The sequence below is a fragment of the Calliphora vicina genome, chromosome 4 (assembly GCF_958450345.1).
Source record: "Calliphora vicina chromosome 4, idCalVici1.1, whole genome shotgun sequence".
Lineage (NCBI taxonomy): Eukaryota > Metazoa > Arthropoda > Insecta > Diptera > Calliphoridae > Calliphora > Calliphora vicina.
This window is the reverse complement of record NC_088783.1, coordinates 42,419,083-42,442,734: the sequence shown is the minus strand read 5'-3', so window position 1 is coordinate 42,442,734 and position 23,652 is coordinate 42,419,083. Positions and strand designations below refer to the sequence as shown.

At 30.5% G+C, this 23,652-nt stretch overlaps 1 protein-coding gene across 1 annotated transcript in view; it reads right to left on the bottom strand.

Annotated features, from left to right (window-relative positions):
• Positions 1–205: 205 nt before the first annotated feature.
• The window catches only part of LOC135958370 (glutaredoxin domain-containing cysteine-rich protein CG12206-like), an 89,625-nt gene continuing 66,178 nt past the window's right edge, over positions 206–23,652 (bottom strand). The window contains exons 2-4 of the mRNA XM_065509275.1: positions 22,399–22,632; positions 703–768; positions 206–598 (exon numbers count right to left, since the gene is read on the bottom strand). Coding sequence (XP_065365347.1) covers positions 425–598; positions 703–768; positions 22,399–22,632 — 474 coding nt within the window. The 3' untranslated portion in view covers positions 206–424. The remainder of the gene's footprint in view (positions 599–702; positions 769–22,398; positions 22,633–23,652) is intronic.

Genomic DNA, 23,652 nt, shown 5'->3' with positions numbered 1-23,652 from the left:
ACGCTCATACAATACATATAAAAAAAATATATAAATGTTTATTTTTTTTATTTAATTCATGCTTAAATAAAATATAATATAATTGTTTTCTTTTAATTTTATAAAAAAAAAAAATTCTAAAGAATTTAATCACTAGTCTAAAGTCGTTGTCTGTTGCAACACACGCACGCCTTCTTTCTGTTTTATTTTTTTATTTTAATTTTAACACATTACGGGTAGTTATTTAAAATTTTACGCGGATTTTGTATGTCACCCACTTTTAAACACTGTCAATCTTATAGTTTGTTCATTGTCATTGTCACAGTAATGTAAACAATGCTATTGTTTTGTGGCAGTTTAGTTGGTCACTGTTGCCAAAACACTCCATCCATCTCTCTCTCTTGCAACAGCAGACAGCTGGACAGACAGACGTACAGACGGTCTTCTAACAGTTGTGACATTTTACCAAGCCCACCTCATCACAATTCATGCACTTGAGTGCCACAAATTCGGCTGTGAAATGGTTTCGATGTACGGATTTCTTGGAGCCATTACATGAGGGACATGGTAACAAACGATAGCCACCGCATGTTTGACAGGTGTAGGTTGTTGATATTGACTGTGAATAGAAATAACCCAGAATTTTAATTAGTTATTATGAAATTTTTCTTTTCAGTTTAATTTTTTTTAATGGAAATTAATGTAAACAAAAGTAAAGCCTACCTTGTAGGGTTTTAATAACTGTCTCAGTTCTCCAGATTCATTAAGACGTTCTACTGTATCGGCATCCTGTAAATTAAACAAACAAAAAAAGAACTTTTATTAGCTATAATCTTGGTATGATTTGTTTATATAAATTTTGTTTTATTTTTTTAAAACAATTCTCATTATTATCATGTATTGTTTGTTAAAACCCACCCAAGTAGTTCTCAAAATTTGGATAACAATTGCACAACCTACAAACCAAAATTATAAATATTACATATTCATTAACCTTGACATTTCAACATTTCGGTAAAGACAATCGAGATAACAGAGAACAACACAGAATAAATACGATTGCCAAATTTAAACAAAGATTTTAAAAACAAAATGTTTTTTTTGAGGCTGAGTAGAATTTTGTGGGTACCCTACAGATAAAAACAAAACCATTCCAGAATATTTCAGAAATGACTGGAATCCTAAAATACATATTTACGCTTAGTATTTCTTCAATATCGGCCTACATTTTCTAAAAAGGTTAAAGGTCACTTTTTTTTAAACATTTTGGATTTATTTGCCACCAAAAAGATGGAGGGATATATTGATCTTGTAAATTTGCAATACATCGACAAACAAAAGTATATATATTCTGGATCCTTATAAAATTCTAAGACGATCTAGCTATGTCCGTCCGTCCGACCGTCTTGATAGGATTTAATGGGATGTAATTTACCTCAAATATTCTTTGTTAATCAGAAATTTTGGTATTGAAAATAGGCAAAAAATTTCAATCAAATTAGAGGAACAATTTCATCCACCTATGTAAGTTCAGACGTCTAGGCCATATCGTGCCTTTAACAGACAGACGGACGGACATGGCTAGGACGTCCTGGAATTCTATAAGGATCCAGAATATCCGTCAGTGTCAATAAGTCCGTGACTTTTTCAATTTCCAGGCTCTTAACTGAAGGGAACAGGCATATATATGTCAGTTGACTCCTGTCAAAATTTGAACAAGCTGCGTCATTTAGTTTGCGTTTGACAGCCATTGACAGCCATTGACAGCCAGACTACCTTGTGACTTGAGGAGAAATTGGGAAAAAGTGAATTTCGTCTGCATATTATGCATCACTCAAATAAATTCTAAGCTTGTTAAATAATATGGGAACTCTACACCATCAGTTTCAATGGTAAAACAGGGGTATACTTAATTTCGCTGTGGGAACTCTCCACCATCTATTTCAATAGTAAACAAGTAAGAGAGCTATATTCGGCTCTATATTACCAAATTATACTTTAAAATAAAAATTTTAAATATTTTTAGGTAAACAAAATTTACATTTTTTTCCAGTTGTTTTTTTTTAATTGTTTTTTAGTTTTTTTCTTGTAATTTTTATTTTTTAATTTTTTTTTAATTTAGTGAAAAAAACAAATTTTGGTGAAACAAAAAATTCCAACTTAATATGGTCTTATATACGTCGTTGAAAAGGTATTTGAAATATCTATCATTAGATATCCATATTGTCGATATTAATGACTTCGTAATCCAGATATAGGACAAAAATCGAGGTTGTCCTGGTTTTATCCTTATATCTCAGCCATTTGTGGACCGATTTTCTCGATTTTAAATAGCAATCGAGCCGGAAGAATGCCGGAGATACTGATGTATGAATCGTGTATGTAAGTTATTTTGAGGATTCGGAAAGTTGATTTCAACAGACAGACGGACATGGCTTAATCGACTCCGCTAACTATAAGGATCCAGAATATATATACTTTATAGGGTCGGAAAATGGAATGACAAACTTATATATGCCCTTCTCACGAAGGTGAAGGGTATAAAAAGTGGTTTGCTGAACTTCTTTGTGGCCGCAAAAGCACGGAAGATGCCAAACGTTCTTGAAGACCAGTTGAGGCATCAACACCCGAAACAATTGAAAATTAAAAGTGCGAGAGATTGTGGAAGCCATAGGCATTTCATATGACTCAGTGGTTTCAATTTTGAATGATCACTTGGGTATGAAAAATGTTTCCACAAGATGGCTGCCGTGTGTGCTCACAATCGGATGCACAAAAGGGTTCACACATGTGGAGTTTCCATGACAAAAATCCATGAATTAGGCTACGAAATGCCCCATCTTCCACCCTATTATCCGGTTTTAGCCCCGAGTTACTATTTCTTGTTTCCAAACCTTAAGAAATGTCTCGACGGACAGAGATTTGACTCCAACGATAAAATCATATCACAAAAAAACAAGTAAATATTCACCAAATTATACTTTAAAATAAAAATTTTAAATATTTTTAGGTAAACAAAATTTAAATTTTTTTTCCAGTTGTTTTTTCGAAATTGTTTTTTAAATTTAAATTTTTTTTTTTTTAATTTAAAAAAAATTTTTTTTTTAATATTTAATGAAAAAAAATTTTGGTGAAAAAAAAATTCGGGTTAAAAATATTTTTTCCGATTTTGTCCAACTTACTATGGTCTTATATACGTCGTTGCACTGGTCTTTGAAATATCTATCATTAGATATCCATATTGTCTATAAAAATGATTTAGTAATCCAGATATGGGTCAAAAATAGGTCAAAAATCGAGGTTGTCCTGGTTTTTTCCTTATATCTCAGCCATTTGTGGACCGATTTTCTCGATTTTAAATAGCAACCGAGCCGGAAGAATTTCGGAGATATTCATGTATCATTCGTGTATGTAAGTTATTTGGGGGCAGACGGACACACAGACGGACATGGCTATAACGATTCAGAATATATATACTTTGTGGGGTCGCAAATGAAAAATGTAGAAATTACAAACGGAATAACAAACTATATGTATATACCCTTGCCACTCATGGTGAAGGGTATAAAAATATTTTGATGACCTCGAAGTACATAGAGCTCAAAGGAGTCTATGTTGAAAAATAAACTAATTTTTTATTCAAAAAATGTGTTTCATTCAAAAATTCCTAATTTCACGGACTTTTTTCTTTCCCGGGAGGAAATTAAAAAATCGTTTCATTCCCGCGAATTCCGGGTATTTTTTAACACTAAATTAAACTAAAAACCAGAAATTTTTTTTCGAATAAATTGACTATAATTTTACCAGTATAAACTAACTATATTTGGTTGTTAGTCCAGCCTTTATATGGGTTTATCACAGTCGTAGCTTTAATCAGTATGAAACCAATAAATTCTTTGTTTGATTAAAAAACTTAAGAATTTCCCGAAAATTCCCGACAAACATTTCCCGATAATTAACAAAAAAATATTCCCGGGAATTCCCGGAGAGTGAAAACAATTCGGTTATTTCAACAGTAATACTTCTTTACCAACTGACTATCTGTGAAAAATCTATTGATATAATATAATAATTTAATTAGCAACAAATTTAGTATCTAAATAAACGAAACGTATCTAAATATTGTAACTTTTAAAAGAAAACTTATCAAGAAATTCCCGACAAACATTTCCCGATAATTAACAAAAAATTATTCCCGGGAATTCCCATGAAATTTTTCCCTCGTAGGAACCCTAGTATGTAACCAATATTTACAATATATTCCCATCTTTTGATGTTAGGTATAGTAAGAGATATATTCGCGTTTATTATATTTTCCGGATGTCTGCCTTATAAGTCATCTCTCTGAGTGTTAATGTATTTTTCGGATGTAAGCCTTTTGGGAGCTACTCATGCAGCAATTTCAAAATGAGCGACCAGCAAGCTGCTAAAATCTGACCAGACCATCACAGTGAACCTGTACCGAACGCAACTGATTCGTTTGAAAAGAGCATTGGCCGAAAAAGTCCAAAATATGTGGCCATACATGAAACCTTAATATGCCACATGTTGCAATACCTGTTAAAAAGTATTTAGAATGAAGTGGTTGGGAAGTTTTGTCTCACCCGATTTATAGTCCAGATCGTACCCCATCCGACTAATATTTGTTTCGATCAATGCAGAACACTTTCTCTGTGATACGCTTCACTTATGAACAGAGTATCTGGGAAATTTAATGACCCGTAAATTATGTTTCCTTGTATAATATTAAAAAACTTCTGTATTAATTGATTTGCAAATAGTTATGGAGACATCATCTCTCTCATTTTACTTTTTTTTTTTTTTTGGTTTTCATTTTAATCAACATCCGTTGGAACATATTTTGATTTATTTGTTTATTTATGCAAGTCTTTTGAAAACATGTTACCAACGTTATGTTAAACTAATGTAAAGTGGAAATACATGATATTACTTAAAATGAAGAAGAAAAACAAACAATGTGTTTTTTGTTATTTTTGTTTTTGTCTTGATTTTATAATGAAGCCAATGAAACATTTCCCAAAAAAGTTAAGAAAAACCAACGCGACAAGTTGAACAGTATCAAACACTGTGATCTCACTGTGAACAGCTGCAATACAATAAAAAAAACAAACAGACCAAGCGACAGACGGACAGACAGACGTACATAGATCAATGTTGCACGAACGAACTTAACTCTGTTGGCATTAAATGTTGCTGAACTTATTACAATAACAATAACAACGACAACAAAAACTTAAAAATCCATCAAACATGTAAATGAAAACAGTAGTAAGTGCCATCATCATCATCATCATGATCATCATTATTCATTTATCCATGCTGCTGCATTAGAGTGTTTTTCATTACAGATTTTGAAAGTGAAACTTAACAAAAAAAAGTGTTTAATCAACAAAATTCATGTGTAAACAAACAGTATAAATTTGCTTTCATTCGAACAAGAAAACTACATACAAAAAACGTGAAAATAATGCAATGAAATACAAAAATATTCATCAATGACAAAAATTATTTGTATAAAAACCAAAGATTTTTCTACAAATACCCTACTTTTCTTTACACACATGTGTTAAACAAGATGCAGCACGTTTAGGTTTGCTCAAAATCTCTTACAACATATGAAACAACAAACAACTTACAACTGAAGTAACTAACCTTCACTTAAAGTCGTTGTTTAATGTAACTTGTAATTGTTGTTTCGTTCACCGCCAATTGTTTAACTGATAAATTGTTTTACAGCATTTTTTTTTTTTAATTCATCTTATATATATCAAGTCTCGTTTAAAACGCATCAAAATCTACATTATTTGTAATTTTAATTGCCTTATTGTCTTTTTTTGTTGAAGCAGTTGAATTGCTCGCATTTAAAGTATTTCCAATAAAGTAAAGCGATTGACGGGTATTTTCTTTAAAGTTATTTTTAAGTGTTTTGAAATTGTATAAATAGTTAAATACGCACTATTGTTTGATTTCTATTACATTGTTGTTGCTTTTTGTTTGTTTTTTACACATGAGTTCAATTCTCTTTCGTGCGAAATTTTGTTCACACATGTTTGTAAAAATGAATCATGAATGTGAATAGATTTTACACTCGAAAAAATTTTGAAATACTTGATAAGATGAATATTTAACAGTATTTAAAAAAATAAATGCATACTTTTAGGAATTTAATAAAGGAACAGATAAACAAAAAACCAGACAACGAGGTATATTCGGCTATGACGAATCTTATATACCCTTCACAAGTAGTACAGTTTAAGATAAAGATTTCAATAAATTTGTGTGAAAAACTTTATTATTGATGAGAAATATTTGATGGTAAAAAAAATGTTTTGGGTCAAAAAATATTTTTCCCGATTTTGACCCATTGTCGGTTTAAATTACTATATGGTTATATACATACGTCATTCTATAGGTGTTTGAAATGTCTATCATTACATATCTATAGTAGTTTTTTTGCGGATATATTTTTTTTATTAATTTATTATTTTCAATAACTTAGCCTATTGGCCATAATCGGTCATAAATTTCTTTCACCAAATTATACTTCAAAATACAAATTTTAAATATTTAAAATTTTTTTTTTTAATTTTTAGAAAATTTTTTTTTTCGAATTGTTATTTTAAAATTTTTTTTTTTAAAAATTTTAAAAACAATTTTTTGGTTTTTGAAATTTTTTTTTTTGGTGAAAAAAAATTCGGTTTAAGAAATATTTTGACCCATTGTAGGTCCTACTATGGTCTTATATACGTCGTTGCAAAGGTCTTTGAAATATCTATCATTAGATGTCCATATTGTCTATATTAATGACTTAGTAATCCAGATATAGGTCAAAAATAGTCAAAAAAAATCGAGGTTGTCCTGGTTTTTTCTTCATATCTCAGCCATTTGTGGACCGATTTTGCTGATTTTAAGATTATGTCTGACAAAATTATTGAAGATTTGGATCCCGGAGATATCTGGAGTCTTCAGAAAATTGATTTCAACAGACAGACAGACGGACATGGCTTAATCGACTCCGCTATCTATAAAGATCCAGAATATATATATATACTTTATAGTAGAGTTTCGTGTTCGGTTTTAACCGAAACCGTGGTTTTTCAAGGCCTAAAACCGAAACCGACAATTATTCATTGGTTTTCACTTTTAATTTATTTTCAGTAAAAAAAAATCTAAATTTAGAAAAGAAAAACAAATTTTTTCATTCAATGGTTCATCTAATTTCTCTAAAAACAAATCAGTTAAAATATCTTAAGATTTCTTAAAATTTTTTAAATTGTATTACAATAATTGCATCAGATGATGTTGCAGGCTACCTTCCGCCGGCTAGGCAAGGAAACCTGTTAATAAAGAATGCCCAAACTCATTAAAAAATATTGATCAGACGAGTATTTCCGGACAATTTAACTTCAAATGACTGTTTATTTATTTAATTTTAAAACAATAATGCAAAATTTTTGTTGCAAAGACTTAATTATTTTCAAATATCCGATAAAAGTATGGCCCGGTGTGCTTCGCCACTTGGAGGATAGAAATAGTACTATTAAGTCTGCCTTTGTGAATTAATACTAATTAAGGATAACATGTCTCTAGTTCCATGTTTATTGATTCATTGTAATGTGGATTCTAGCTCATTCGAAACGTATTATTAGAATAAAAAAAAGTACCATAAATACCCACATTTTGTATTCCCACTCATCATCATGATTCTGGATCCACTATTATAGATAATGCTAAAGAAAGGTAATACTAAAGTCACATTTCGTGAATTTTAACTCAGAATTAAAACATATTTTAATTCAGAAGCATGTGTGGCTAACAATTTTACTTGAACCCCCATCAAATATGAAATCGAAGTAATTTCTAGATTCTAGGGTCGATATTATAGAACATTCAAAAGTATCATTTTAAGAACGAAAAAGTATTCCTTAGTTTGGTTTAGTTCTCCTTTTTTGGGATCATAATACCATTGAGCCCCTTGATTATATATAAGCTAACTAATTTAAAATACATATTAAAATGGTACAATTAAAAGAAAAGGTACCAATTTTTTCTTTATCCTCTTGAATTTTAAATTTTTATAGCACTTCCTACATTAATTTTGTAAAACCGAAACCGCGGTTTGAAATTCTTCGGTTTTTTGGAAACTCTGCTTTATAGGGTCGGAAAATTATATTGTGGAAATTACAAACGGAATGACAAACTTATATATAAACTTCTCACGAAGGTGAAGGGTATAAAAATCGGGTTTAAAAATTTCGCTATTTTGACCTATTGATGGTTCAAATTTCTATGACGTTATATACACCGTTGGAAAGATATTTGAGATGTCTATCATTAGATATCCATATTGTATACATATGTTGTCTATGACTTTGAAAAAGTTTTGTTTTCAAAATACTTTTCTTAATTTTTTTTCAAAATAGTTTTTTTAAATTTTTTTCTTTATTGAATCTTTCTTTTTAGAAATTTACAATAAGTATTAAAATCTTAACCTAAACTTTAAAATATATGAAAAATAAATATTTTTTTGATGAAAAAAAATTCGTGTTAAAAAATATACGCCGTTGCAAAGCATTTTGAAATATCTTCATTAGATATCCATATTGTCTATATTAATAACTTAGTAATCCAAATATAGATAAATAATAGGCCGAAAATCGATATTGTTCTGGTTTTTTCTTTATATCTCAGCTATTTGTCCGAACCAGGTATGATGTATGTATTATGTATGTAAATTATTTGGGGGCTACGAAAAGTTGATTTCAACATACAGATGGACATGAATATATTACCCCACTATCTTGGTCCTGAATACGGTTTATGGGGTCGAAAATTAAAAATCGTAATCATTGTATGACTTCAAAATTCGGGATTTTTTCAAGTTTTTAGCTTTTATTTTGAAACATTTTTACAATATAAATTTATTCAAAATATTAACCATTGTTAGCTATGGCATTTTCCCATCTTTCTATCAACATATGGATTCCGAGCCAAAACAACTGCTCATCTTTAGAGGCCAAGAATGAATCAAGCCAATATCGGATACTATGTTCCAAAGCGAAGCGCGTGCTAGTGGGAGCGTTCCGCATCGATCAAAACCACTTCATTCTAAATACTTTTTTACAGATATTTCAAAATGTGTCCGAGCGTTGTCATGATGGAATATTACGGTTTCATGTCTGGCCGCATATTCTGGGCGTTATTTGGCAAATTCTCGCATTAAATCGAATCACTTGCATTCAGTACATCATCCCTGTGATGATCTGGTCAGTTATCAGCAGCTCATAATTGATCGGACCCTTTTGCTCCCACCAAAAACAGACAATTACACTAGCGCCATGAATATTTGGCTTTGGTAACGATTCGGGTGGTTGGCTGAGCTACACATGCGATCTCTTACAATTCGGGTTATCGTAATGGATCCATTTTTCATCGCAAGTAATGGTTCGGTCCAAAAATTATTTTCTTTTATAGCGTTCATATCATTTCGAACATGCAAAATCGTATTTCGTATGGTACCCAATTTCCCTGATTTGGAGTGAATCCTGCTTCACGTTTTGAAATTGCTGCTTGAGTAGCTCCTAATGATTCTGCAAGCTCTTGTTGAGTTTTGTAAAAATCTGCATGGAGTAATACCTCCAACTCTTGGTCTTCAAGATAATGTTTCCACAAAGTGTCAAATGAGTATAACCGGGGAGGCCTATCCTGTGCGTTTTATGATCCAATAAAAAACAGCTGTATTTTTCTATTTAATACAAATCTTGCGTAAATTCTAGGAACATCCTATGGCTTCAAAAGTGAAAATGTTTATTTCGACTAGGAACTGAGTTATACATTTAAAGAAATTGTTGAAATTAAATGAACATTTTTTAATTTTCTGACAAAAGTGCTGATAATAACAAGCTGCTTTACATTGTTTTATATTCCTCGCATTTTGCCTGGATTTCAATTTGTTCCAATCACACAGAGAAAAAACTTGGTTGTGATAACCATAAAAGGGATAAGTTCCTTTCACAAAAAGTAGAATACTTGAACCCAAAGAACCAGTTACATAACTAGTTCTGTGTTAGTTTCATTTCTCCAACAGCTATTTTATGCACATTCTTTCTTTGAGCGTATTCCCTCTCTTACAACTATTAACTAATATGTGTTTAAGTTTTAAGGGGTCATTGTTTTTGTTATTGTTTTTCTTGCACATTAAGTTTGCGCAAAATAAACAAAAACAAAAGGTAATACACATCGCATCGTAGTCATCGCATAATGAAAACGTTACCAATTTAATGATGTGAACTTCAAGAGGAGTCGAGTCAGTCTGCCAGTTTGTAACAATGTGCCAAATAAACCAGTTAATTACGTAGATACGTGTAATACTGTGTATAATTTGATTATGTCTATGTTAATTTAAAGATGTTTGCATCTGTGTGTTTATTTAAGAGTAGGTTTTTATTTGATGTGTTTGAAAGAACTGAACTCTGATTGTAATTTGTGGTTAATTAATGTTAAGCTGCGTTAAAGGGTCAACTGATTTGAATAGGTCAAAATAGAAAGCGTTCAAATTACAAGATTTACTATATATTTTCATGGTGTTTGTAATTTTTGTAAAAAATTTATCAAATTTATTGAATGAATTGTTTAGATGGGAGTAATATTGGCCATTGTTAGATATGAACTTTTCTCATCTTTCTGGCTACATATGGATTCCGCGCCAAAAGAACTGCTCATATTTAGAGGCCAATTTCGGATACTATGTTCCAAAGTGAAGCGTATCCCAGAGAGAGCGTTCTGCATCGATCGATAGGAATAGTATTCGGACGGGGCAAGGTCTGGATTAACTATAAGACGGGTGAGTAAAAAACTTCCCAATCACTTCTTTCTAAATAGTAATATTAATAAATAATAATATTGATAATGTGGCCTAGCGTTGTCATAATGGAATATTACGATTTTATATTTAGCCGCATATTCTTGGCGTTTTTCGGAAAATGCTTGCTTCGAACGAATCAGATGCGTTCGGTGCAAGTTCCCTGTGATGGTCAGGTCAGATTTCAGCAGCTCATAATAGATGGGAGTCTTTTGGTCTCACCAAATACAGAGCATTACCTTAGCGCCATGGATATTTGGCTATGGTATCAATTCGGCTGGTTGTCTGGGTTTCACATTTGATCTCTTACACTTCGCGTCTTTCAAGGTCTCTCATCTTCAATTCGTATGGTGCCAAAATTTTCTGCTCTTGGATGAATCCTGCTGCTCGAAAACGTTTTGAAATTGCTGATTGAGTAGCTCCCAATGTTATTGAAAGCTTTTGTTGAGTTTGAAAACAATCTTCATGGAGTACTGCCTACTATTCTTGGTCTGCAAATATTTTTGGCTGGCCTGGGCGATCTTTGTCTTCCGTGTCGAAATCACAACTTCTGAATAGCTCAAACCATCTCTCGCACGTTGATACCGTTGGATCACGTTCACCAAAAACTTCGGTGAGCAATCGGTGTGCTTCAGCGGCACTGTTTTTCAAATTAACCCTCTAACCCGCAAGAGTGTCTGAAGGCATGCATTACAAAACACCAATTATCTCAAAAAGTAATTATAATTTTTTTTAAATTTAACTGTGACTTTATTTACAGCTTTGATAACATTTCCCTCGAATGTCGAAATGCATTCTGACTTTTAGTTTTTGTTCGTCAGCTGTTTTGTAAGTGATGTGATAATTTTAGCACGTGAAATTTTTTTTCTCATTTTTTTTAAATTAAAGATTTACTAACTTTTAGTCGCCCGATCTATTCGAAATTTGTTTATTAGTTCGTTTTCATTAGTTTTTCAATAAAATCCTATCCTAATTTGCAAATTAGTTTCTGATGGCTGTTCTGAGTTTATTTTGTCATAATTACCCTAAAAAAATTATTCGACATCTTTTTTTACCTTTTTAAAGTTTGTAAAGCAAAACTTTCCGCATATGTCGCATTGTTCGACATTTTCGATGCAATCAACTTTGTTGTTTACACTATAGTGTTTAATAATTAAGTGAGAATAAATGACAGATATGTACCCTTCAAAATTACATAAAAGTTATTAAAAAGACCATAATGTTGAATTATTGCTTTTAAAGTGTTCGTATTCATTACTTCTAGAAGTCACTAAAAAGTATCCCCTTATGTTTATGACTTTTTCATGCAGGACGAATTTAAACATTGTGATGTTAAGAGGCAGAAACTTCTACAATACAAAAATCTGCAGGATTATTTTATAATACATAATTTAGTTGTCCATATTTGCCTTATTCTCTAATTGGACGGAATTATCCTGTTATACATATTTTTGATCCGCCATATTGGATTCATCTTATTGTATTTTAAAAGTCAGACTTCATATTTCGTTTTAGCGACAACAAATTAAACAAATGTAAAGTAAAGTAAATAAAAACTGATGAATGGATCCACCATTTTAAACCTTCCAAGGTTGATTTCAGAATCATAATCTGCGATCGCAAAAATTACGATCTGAAGGTTTTGAGGATCTTGATTAGAGTATCCAAAACCGAAAACCGGTCAACCGGATTTTTCATCTTTGCAAACTCGACCGGATAACAGTGGAAAATAGGTGGGACTTTAGGCTTTAATATGTATTTTTAATCATATTAATAAAAATCGAATTATTAAAAAAAAAGTTATGTTTTGAGTTTTTGTAAAAATAGTATCTCTAACTCCCATATTTTTAGACCGATTTTAAAATTTTAAACAATTATGGACAATTCATAAATGTTTCATTAATAATGAAATAATGAATAAAGTATTTCTCTCCGCTGAGTGAGAAAATACTATAAAAGGTGTAAATGAAAAGTTAAATAACTTTTACAATTTTCATCCGGTTAAAAAAATTAAAACACTATTTGGTTAAGAACTAAATTAACTTTTTATATTTGCCCAATTCACAATTGATGTTGTAGTGTTGTAGCGTTGTATGTCGTAAATATTTTTCAAACAAATTTTTCGAAACAAAAACAAAACATTAATAAAAAAATTACGACATACAACGATACAACGCTACAACACCAATTGTGAATTGGGCAATTGTTATAAATTTGTAGAATAAAAAAATAAGCAATGAAAAGCAACTAAAATCAAAAAAAGTTGATAATTTTTTTTCTTAAATGTCTGAGTTGCTCAACATTTTTGCATACCATTTGTTTACGCAGCAAAAGGCAGCTAGTTTTAATATATATTTTTGATAATAAGTTAAACTTTAATTCTATGTTAAAACTAGATCGGCGGCAAATGACGCCAATAGTTAAAATCCTAGACAAAGTTACGTAGGTAACCCATAAAACATTATATATTTTAAATGAATAAATTTCAAATCTGCTAACAATATATACAAAATTTATTACACAGATAGAATCTGGACAAGATACCCTTTCCAACAAGGTATAACAATTCTGAAAAAATTAATTATAAATATTAAAAATACGCCCTTGAATATGGTATAATTTTAACTCCCAAAATCATTAAATTCGAAAGTAGTGTGTTCTGTCGCCATTTTCGAATACTTCTGTTGACATAATAACTATTATTTCTGCAAATAATTATTACTTGATAGCTTAGCTTTACGACAGAACTTGTTTTATGGATAATTTCAAACATTTGCAAAAAATAATTATGATATGCATTCACCTTATATTATCCACTGTGCGGATTCGGTTTTCGATTTTATGAGAAACCGGTTTTTGTAAGACGGTTTACCGTTTTAGAAACATATTTTCTAAAGCTCATTTAAACATATTTTGGAATAACTTTGTTACCTTTTTGTTTTATTTTATAAAAAATTTTAGCATTTGAAAATATTTAGTAAAAGATATAAAATAATTGCATAAAGATAGACCCTTAAGAATCAAAAATATTATATTTCCGATTATTTAGTACACAATTCCTAACATATTTCTTATTAGCGTCAACAAATAAAAATAAATCTAAGTAGACATTTTTCATATTGAAGACAAAAACTGCAACCGGTTTTTCTAAAAGACAAAAATCAAAACCGGTTTTTTAAAAAACACACTTTTTCGGTTAAACCGGAAACCGTTTTTTTGGAAACTATAATCTTGACGCAAAATTTACTCCATTTAAAAAGAAATCTGAATATCAAAGTTCAATATTGTGGTGATTATTATTCATGGCATAAATGTTTAAAAATTCGATATTATAATAAACCATTTATGACAGCAATATTAAATTCTGTTATTTGAAATCGGATACACGAAATAAAAATCATAATAAAAATAAAATCGAAAAATAAAAAAAAGCTTAGTTTCGTTAAAACACCTGTATTTTTTCCTCTAAATATCTCCATTATACAGTCAATTTCTTAATGCTTTTTTCGCGTTACAATAGAAAAAAAAACATAGATTACAAATTATTCACCACACCATCAATAATGATGTGAAAATTTGTTAAAAACAAAATCAAATACAGCTACTTGAACATAGTGACTAACTAACATATGTGTATTCAACAAGTTGCTGCAACAATTGTTAGCTTGAGTAAAATTTATTAAAGCAGAAATGTTTCATTGCGTCCCATATAAAATATTCAGAAAAAAAGTTGGCAAAAACAAAACCTGACTAAATTGTTGAAAGTGGAGTTGTTAAGAAAATAAAGATCATCTAACAACAAAATTATACATTTTATAACCTGAAAATAAAAGCGATTTGTAAATTAATGATACTTAACTAAATAGACGATTAATATTGTAAAACCAATAGTAATTGGAAATAAGGAAGGTGTGAATTATTGATTGTAGTTTAAAAGAAAGTGGTGAATGCTTCATTTAGCCGAGCAAAACACTCAGGATTATAGTATTAGATACAATGAAACTTAATAAAAAATTAAAATAAATTAAAAATCTTAGGAAAGTTATACAGAAAAATCATGTCAAATCATGATTACTTATCGTTATATTACTTTTTTCAAATACTAGCTGACCCGGTGCGCTTCGCCATCCCAATTAGAAGAAGGAAATAGTACTATTAAGTCTCCCTTTGTGAATCTAATTGTAAATGTCTAATTTCATGTTTCTGGGTTCATTATTATAGAAAATGCTAAAGAAAGTCCTCTTTTGTGAATTCAAATTCATTCATAATCATTTGTGCTTAATTTTAAATTTTTAGGTTTATTATTATAAAATATTCAAAAAGTACCATTGCAGTAAAGAAATAGTACCTCTGATTATCAACTAATTTTGTTTTTAAAGTACTTAATATTGAATAAATTATCACAAAACCGAAAAAAGACTGAAACCGATCGGGTTTAAATTTTTTAGAATCGTAACCGCATTTTTAAATTCTTCGGTTTATAAAGCACGAATATAGAAAATGTACCAAAAAGCCCCACTTGTGGTTTTCCACTCACTCGGGTCCATATAAACTTTATTTCATGTTTCTAGGTTCATTGGCGAAGAAATTACAAAAAGTACCATTCGATTAAAGAAGTTGTACCAAAAAGTCTCCCCTAGAATTCGCACTAACTTAGTACCATATACGCTTAATTTCATGTTTCTAAGTCCATTTTTATAGAAAATTCTAAAAAGTACCATTAGAATATAGAAAAAGTACCAGAAAGCCCATACTTGTGGTTTCCTGTTTCTAGGTTCATTGGTGAAGGAATTTCAAAAAGTACCATTCGAATAGAATTCTCACTCACTTAGGAAATTTTAAAAAGTACCATTAGAAGAATAAAAAAGTACCTATAGTTCAGTTCTCACATTTTGGTACCTAAATATTATCCCCTATTCCTAACACTAACTTCAATCAGATACATATCAGCTAAGTTTAATGTCGATAAGTGAAATAATTTAAAATATTAAAAAAGTACCATTAGGCGAAAAGTACCAATTTCACTTTTCCTCCTTGAACACCCCTCAAGTTTGAAATTTAAAAATAATCCATTTTGCCAAAATTGTTTATGCTACAGACATGTCTCAAATGATTAAAATATTTGTTAATTTGTTGACCAAGAAAAAATATGTTTTAAAAAAGTTCCAAACTGTTTACCCGGATTTGGCCCAATAACACCCTGTTAGTTAATTTTTGTATGAATCCAGGAACCAATGTTAAAAAAAATTATCAAAATTGGCTTAATAATTTCAAATAAAATGTATTTTCCCGATTTTATCCCCTTTTTGGTACCTTTTTTATCCCCATTGCGGTGGTAAAATTTTATTCAAATAAATTACTGTATCGTTGTGGGAGTTCATAATAAAATATTCGTATGTCTATGTGAAATTATAGAAAAACATATTTTATGAAAAAGTACCAAAAATAAAAACAATTTTTATCACTTAAGGCTTCGAATTTCCAAAAATACCAAACTTATATTTTTTATTTTTTGATAAGTAAAGAATACGATTTAAAATTTTTTTCTATGCTTATTGGTTTAAAAGATACATAGGGTGCCAAAAACGTACCAAAATACATTTTTTACCCGTTTTCTCCCCTAAAAGGTCCGAATTTCGAAAAAGTACGAAACACCTGTCAGCTTATTTTTTAAATGGAATAACAATTTTAAGTTTTTTTTGTATCTTTATTAGTTTTGAAGATATAAGTTTACCGAATTTACCCGTTTTTACCCCCTAAACGTTCGAATTTCCAAAAATCCCTTCTTAGTGGATAGTTTTGAGGAGGGAGGAACTCAATGTTAAAATTTCGTGATTCTAGCTTTAGCCGTTTGGGCTGTGCGATGATGAATCAGTCAGTAACGTTACTCTTTTATATATATATAGATTAGAAATAGTATTTCTATATCCTCGGCCTGTTTAATCCCTAGAAGAAAGAGAAAGGAACTGACACCAAACTAGTCATTTATTGATAATAGATATTCACCGGATTGAAAAGTTATTTCATTAAGCGCTTCCTATTTTTAAATTAAAATCAAAGTTTGTCAATTTGAAAAAAAAACGAAATTCGCGAATTAAATCGCGAGTTAGAAAAATTAGAAAAATTTAAAATCGAAATGTCAAATTTGAACAAAGTCTGAAGGCACTCGCTCAAAATTTAAAAAACCTTTCATAGAATGAATGATATATTAAAGAGTCCGATTATAATTTATATAGGCATATATTTAAACTAGTCTTATTTTACTTTTAAAGTGCACCCATTACTATAACACTCAGTGTAAACCAAAGTGATGTACGATCATAATCACTAAAAGATATTATCGTAAACAAATACTAAATACAACATGCAGCAAGTTTGTGACATTCGACAACTAAAGTTCACAATATTATCATTAATCTTAAAAATAAACCACAATGACGAGGAGGTTACAATTTGTAGATGATCAGCAAGACAAAATTAGCTGATCTATTGGCAAAATGTCGGAACAAAGCAAATAGCAATAAATAACATTGTCTTCCTGATCTATTTACAAACTTAAATTTGCTGTTAATCCGTAATATGGATTCCATATACAGCTGTTGGCCAGAATATAATGATGATTAATTGACTAAAGTTTGTAAAACATTATTAATTATAACAGCTGCTAAAGTCTTACAAAAGAAGAAGTGTAATGCTGAAATAAATAGTAGACATGTTTTTCCCCAATAAAATGCTTTCATTGCAAGACTAAGTATTTGCAAAGGAAAGTTTGTTATCAAAATTTCTATTTAAGCAGCAATAGCTTCTTAATTTGACCTAATTCTAAATAAATAGTATGATTAACATATGTTTGAAAGTTCTTACAATCCATTTTTGTAACATAAAAAACTTAAGTCTGCATGTACTTGTTGTGGCTACATTTTGCAAACATTCAAATTTCATTTCTTAAATTTCAAAACGGACAGGAAATGTTTGTAAAAATTCCAACTAATATATGTATTGAACATAATAGTGTAAACAATGAACCTTTTTTTTGCTTCGAAAATGTTGACTTTTGTACCAACAAAGCGTCATATGCGGGAAGTTTTGATTTACTTCTTTAATTTGAAAAAAAAAATAAGTAAGAAAGTATGGTCGGTCAAGCCCGACCATATAATACCCTACACTAAGTAAAGGAGCAAAAACATTTTTCTTTTAAAATTTAAATAATTTATATTTTTGAGTGATTTTCGGAAGTGGGCCTTATATGGGAGCTATGACCAATTATGGACCGATCACCATGAAATTAGGTCGTGTGATTTATGTCTATATTAAAGTTAACTATGTTGAATTTTGTGTGTATACCAACATTTTTAAGCGATTTATGCACGTTAAAGTGATTTTCGGAAGCGGGTCTATATGGGAGCTATAACTAATTATGGACCAATCGTAACAAAATTTGGTGACATGAATTTTGTATATATAAAACTTATTTGGAGCGCAATTTGTGGAGATACATTTTGACCGATAAAGTCCAATTTCGGAAGGACATTTGTATGGGGGCTAGGTGAAATAATGGACCAATTTCAGACAGTTTCAATAGGCTTGTTCCTTGGGCCGAAAAAATAATATGTACCAAATTAGATCGAAATATCTTCAAAATTGCGACCTGTACTCTGCGCACAAGGTTTACATGGACAGTCAGCCAGCCAGCCAACCAGACGGACGGACATCGCTTAATCGGCTCAGAAAGTGACTCTAAGTCGATCGGTATACTTTAAGGTGGGTGTTTGACTAATATTTTTGGGCGTTACAAACATTGCACAAACGCATAATACCCTCCCCACTATGCATAGCGGAAAAGAAAAGATATACATATTGTATATCAGCGTGTAGGAAATTATGTCCTCTTTTCAAAAATGTACAAAATTTTTAAGAATTAAAAAAATTATTGAAGACTTTTTTCAAAAATATGCGAATAAAAAATTATAGCTGATTTTTTTGGAAAATTTAAAATTTTAAAATGCAATAAAAGTTTTGTTTATGAATCGTTTTTAATGAAATTTTACACTTATATAGAAACGTTCGATGCATATCCAAAAGTGAAAAAGATATTTGTGAATTGTTAATGACAATCCCACAATTCCCAAAAAACTTTGCAATAATCCCAAAATTGGGATTTTTTTGATTTTTGGATCTATTGAAGGTACCAAGCTCGGGGCTATGAAATCCCTTTGCATGATATTGAAGAACAGATTGGGACATACAAAACTGGTCTTAATTTTTTGAAAGCAGCTATACGATTTTAGAATATGTTGTCTAAAGTTGAAATTTACATAAAAAATAGGTATACTTCGGAAGGCTCTGGACCACGCAATAATACGAATTTTGATATTATTTTGCTTTTATAATATTTCCCGAAATGTTATCTTTCAGAAAAATATAAACACATTATTTATTTTTTTCACATTTTCTGTATAATTTAAAATTAATTAACTTTTTTGGAAAAAAAATGGCGAATTTTTTTAAGTTTGAATGCACATAACTTTTGACTCAGTAGATATTTTTTAACAATTCTTTCTTAAGATTATTAATAAATTTGTTGTTAATTCAAGAAAATCGGGAAAGAATTGGATCGTTATTAGCAAACTGGCAGACCAAGGTAGGCAAAAAAAATAAAATTTTACTTTTCAAATGCGAATAACTCGTAAACTATAAGAGATAATATATGGCTAAAGCAATGTTTTTTGTAGATCTCGTCTAGTACATTCCATATATATAAATCTTTCAAATCGGATCGCAAACAAAAATTTGGCATCATTTTTAATTTTTGATATACCCGAGGTGCACCACTTTGGGGCATTGTGGCTCGGCCCCCCCTTGGTTGTTTAAGCCCAAATTCAAAACTTAAACTTATCGACACCTCCTCTATAGCCATGGGGGCTATTCGTTTAGAAGTTACAGATTTATTTCCACTTTTTTTTCAGATCCCCCACTGTGCCGTTAAAGTACACCGATTGCTCACCAAATCTTATGGTGAATGTGTTCCATAGGTTTTAACTTGTGACAGATTGTTTGTGTGGTTCAGAAGTGGTGATATTGACACGGAAGACAAAGATCGCATAGGCCAGCTTAAAAAGTTTAGAAACCAAGAATTGGAGACATTACTCCATGAATATTGTTGCCAAGCTCGACTAGAGCTTGCAAAATCATTGGGAGCTACACTAGCAGCAATTTCAAAACATTTTCGAGGATTTATCCAAAAGCAGGGATATTGGGTACCTATCAACCAAATCCAAATATCTATGGCGCTAAGGTTATTATCCTGGACCAGCACTCAGGGGATGACTCCTACTCGTTCAAAGGAATTAGGAAAATATGTTATGGGAGGGAGGAAAGGGGGGAGTAGTGTTTATGGATATTAGTTTTGAAGTTTCCTACATTTGTTTGCTCCACAAATGAAAAACGTGTATTACGTAAAAATCTGCAGGTATCAGGAACAAGTTCCCTAATTTCATCAGAACACATTCCACCGATAGAACAGAAAACGCAGCCCACATTGCGACGGTTTCTTCGCCCTCTCCAAAATCGAGAATGTCCAAAATAGACTTTGAAGCACTGGCCCCTACGTGGGAGTTGTATTCCATTTTCGGTCGGATATAGGTGGTGTAAATAGTGAGGAGATCAAATGGAGTGAAGTAATTCATATCAACAGTAATTATGTATCAACATTCACGACCCCATTCACAGATTGTCAGAAGGACCCTATTAAGGGAATAATTCATGTTTTGCCTTATTGCCCCAACCTACGACAGGGCAATGTAATTGAATGAATATGATTGGCAAATGTTTCTGTCATCTGCAAAAGAATAGATAGGGTTGGAAGAACGTAGCGTAGATTAGCTTAAAATGCCTTTTCATCGTGAATTTTTAAAAATCTAAAAAAACACAATTCTTTTTTTTATTTTTTGTATGAGATTTGCGCCCCTGTTGTGTGTTTTTGGAACTATTTTTAAGCATTCAAAAAACATCAATTGTATTAAGTTTTGATGCAGAATCGACTGGTGAAATCATATCTCCAATATATTCACCCGGTTTTGCTCTACAGAAAAATGTGCTCAAAGTTCGCGTCTTTAGGCGCGTTGAACCACTACAAAGAGTGAAAATTTTCCAAAAAAAAGGACGCCATTATTTTTATTCAGGCAAAAACTTTCAGAAAAATTATGATACACGAAAAACAAATGAAGTGTCCTGGTCACAAACAAACTCTAATATACATATATGAATTCCTTTAATTTCTATAAGGAACATAATATTATTTATTATACAATCACGGAATTATTATAAATACTCCTTAATAAGATCATGTCATATAGTAGGTTTAAAAACAATCATATTGTGATTGAGCTGGAATCACAACCATATCATGCTTTTACATGATATAGATAGAATCGTAAAATGGTTGGACATAATCTTGTTATTATTGTGCTGCTATTATATAAATAAAGTAGTTTAATCATAATATGATTAACAATAGATTCAATTAGGGTTAAGTGGGATATTTTAGAATGCTACTCTTACCTTATGGTTTCGACTTAGTCTGGCAAAAGTAGCATGAGTCTTAAGAAAAATACATTGACAATTTTCAGGGATTTGAAAGAATAAAATTTTCAAAGGACATTATTTGAAATTTTTCGTCCTGAAAGCTTCTATTTCATTTGATACCCATGTTGACAAAAAGTAATAAATAGGTAGAAATATTAAAATAAATTTTTAGAAAATTTGTATATCCTTAAAAATGTTAAGTCCTTTAAAAAGGAGACAATATCAGAAAATAGAAAACTGAGTATACAGGTTTTCTATATAAGATCTGTAGTTTCACTCATATAATGTATATTTAAAGTCTAGTAATAACGCTGTTCGATTATGGTCACCACAACCATGTTTTTTTCTCTGCCTGTAATTTGAAAATTACAAAACTAAAACATTATCTAAAAGTTATCTTTTCACAAAGTAGGGTGCTTTGCACTCAATTTCTATATATAAAACTTAAAACCTAAAAATAAACTTGTAGAAGCATCTTCCACAGATTAAAAATGTACAACAGAAGAAAAAGAGACTGTAACTTATACTTCTTGTTTTTCAACAAAAATTAACAGTTATGGGAGGCAAGTTTGTTGCATGGCAGCAACAGCAGCAGCATGTTAACAAAGTTTAGTTAGTTGGTTAGTTGTAGTAAATAATAAAAACAAATTGTGGAAGCTTCTGGTAACATGTTATACTATAGTATATTTTGTGTTTGTAATTTTAATCAACCATTCAACAAATCTTACATTAATCTCTAATGGTATTTTTGACTTAAACTCAAGTTATAAATTATTTTTTTAAAAACAAAAACCTAACAAAATGTCATATTTGTCTCATAGTTAAAGTGTTTTTTTTTTTTGTTGTCTAGTTTCTTTCCTTAATTATTATGAGGTATAAATATTTATGTGTCTATTTACAGATAATTTTTGGGAATTATGAAGTTGTAATTTTGTTTGAAATATTGAACTTACACCAATATGCTGGCCTTCTACATATAATTGAGGTACTTTTATTATATCCGAATGCATGCGTTCTTTGATTTCTTGTTGATATTCCACGCTCATAAAGACATCACGTTCTTCGAATTTCACCAGCAGCGTTCTTAAGATTTGCTTAACATTTGAACATTTTGCATAAGTATCACGTATGATTCCCATACTTGTTGTATACAACACAACTTTGCCTGAGTCTTTTTCTTTGTAATTCTGCAAAAAAAAAAAATGAGAACGAGAAACAAAATAATTAGCTACAAGTTTTAAATTAATGGTGTGAGTAGTAAATTACTAACTACTATTTTATTGTATAAAAATGTTTTTGATTTTAATTCATATTTTTTTTGTGTTAGAAATAATAAGTTTTATATGGCAGCAATTTCTATAATAAATTAATTCAGTTTTTGGCACAATTAACAGATGTTAGAGTGGAGATTTGTTAATAGAATTTTGGAATTAAAATCTCAATTTTCATAAAAAGTTGACTTAGCATATTTTTGCACTAAGCTAATTCATATAAAGTTCGTTTTTGAACAAGGTTGGCTATCGTTACCCCTTATATATCTATACTGCGGAACTACCGTTACCGTTACCGCTATGCTACCGTTACTGAAATAACTGCAATTTCCGTTGTCGCTAAAATACCGTTACCGTTATATAGAAATAAGAAAAATACAAGTTTTTAATTTCAATAATGAGTTACCACTTTGTCAACTAATTGACACCAAATACCGTTATCGCTAGCTACTAGCTACCGTTACCGCTAAATAACCATTACCTTTTAACAGGCGAGGATCCAGAGGGGGTGAAATAGGAAATTTCCCCTCCCAAAACCGAAAAGTTTTCATATAAAAAAGGAATAAAAAGAAAAATGTAGAACATTTTAAATTCCCCCCCAAATGTTTGACCTGGATCCGCGCCTGCCTTTTAAACGTTTCGAATCGGCTGTCAACCTTTTTATTTTAAGTATTTTGTATTACAATGTATCAAACACTAATTTATATGCAAAACGCCAACCATTAATTTGAGCCATAAATATTTGTAATCATATAAAAACATCTACAAATGCGTGTCCACGTTTCTTTTTTACGCAAGTTAATTTTTACATTTTCCACTTTTACTTTATCCCCCTCTCTATTTAAAAAAAATTATATACAATATTTAAATAAATGACACTTTTCTTTACACACAAATGAACAATCCCCCATTGCAGGCAGTTAAAATAAAAAAAAT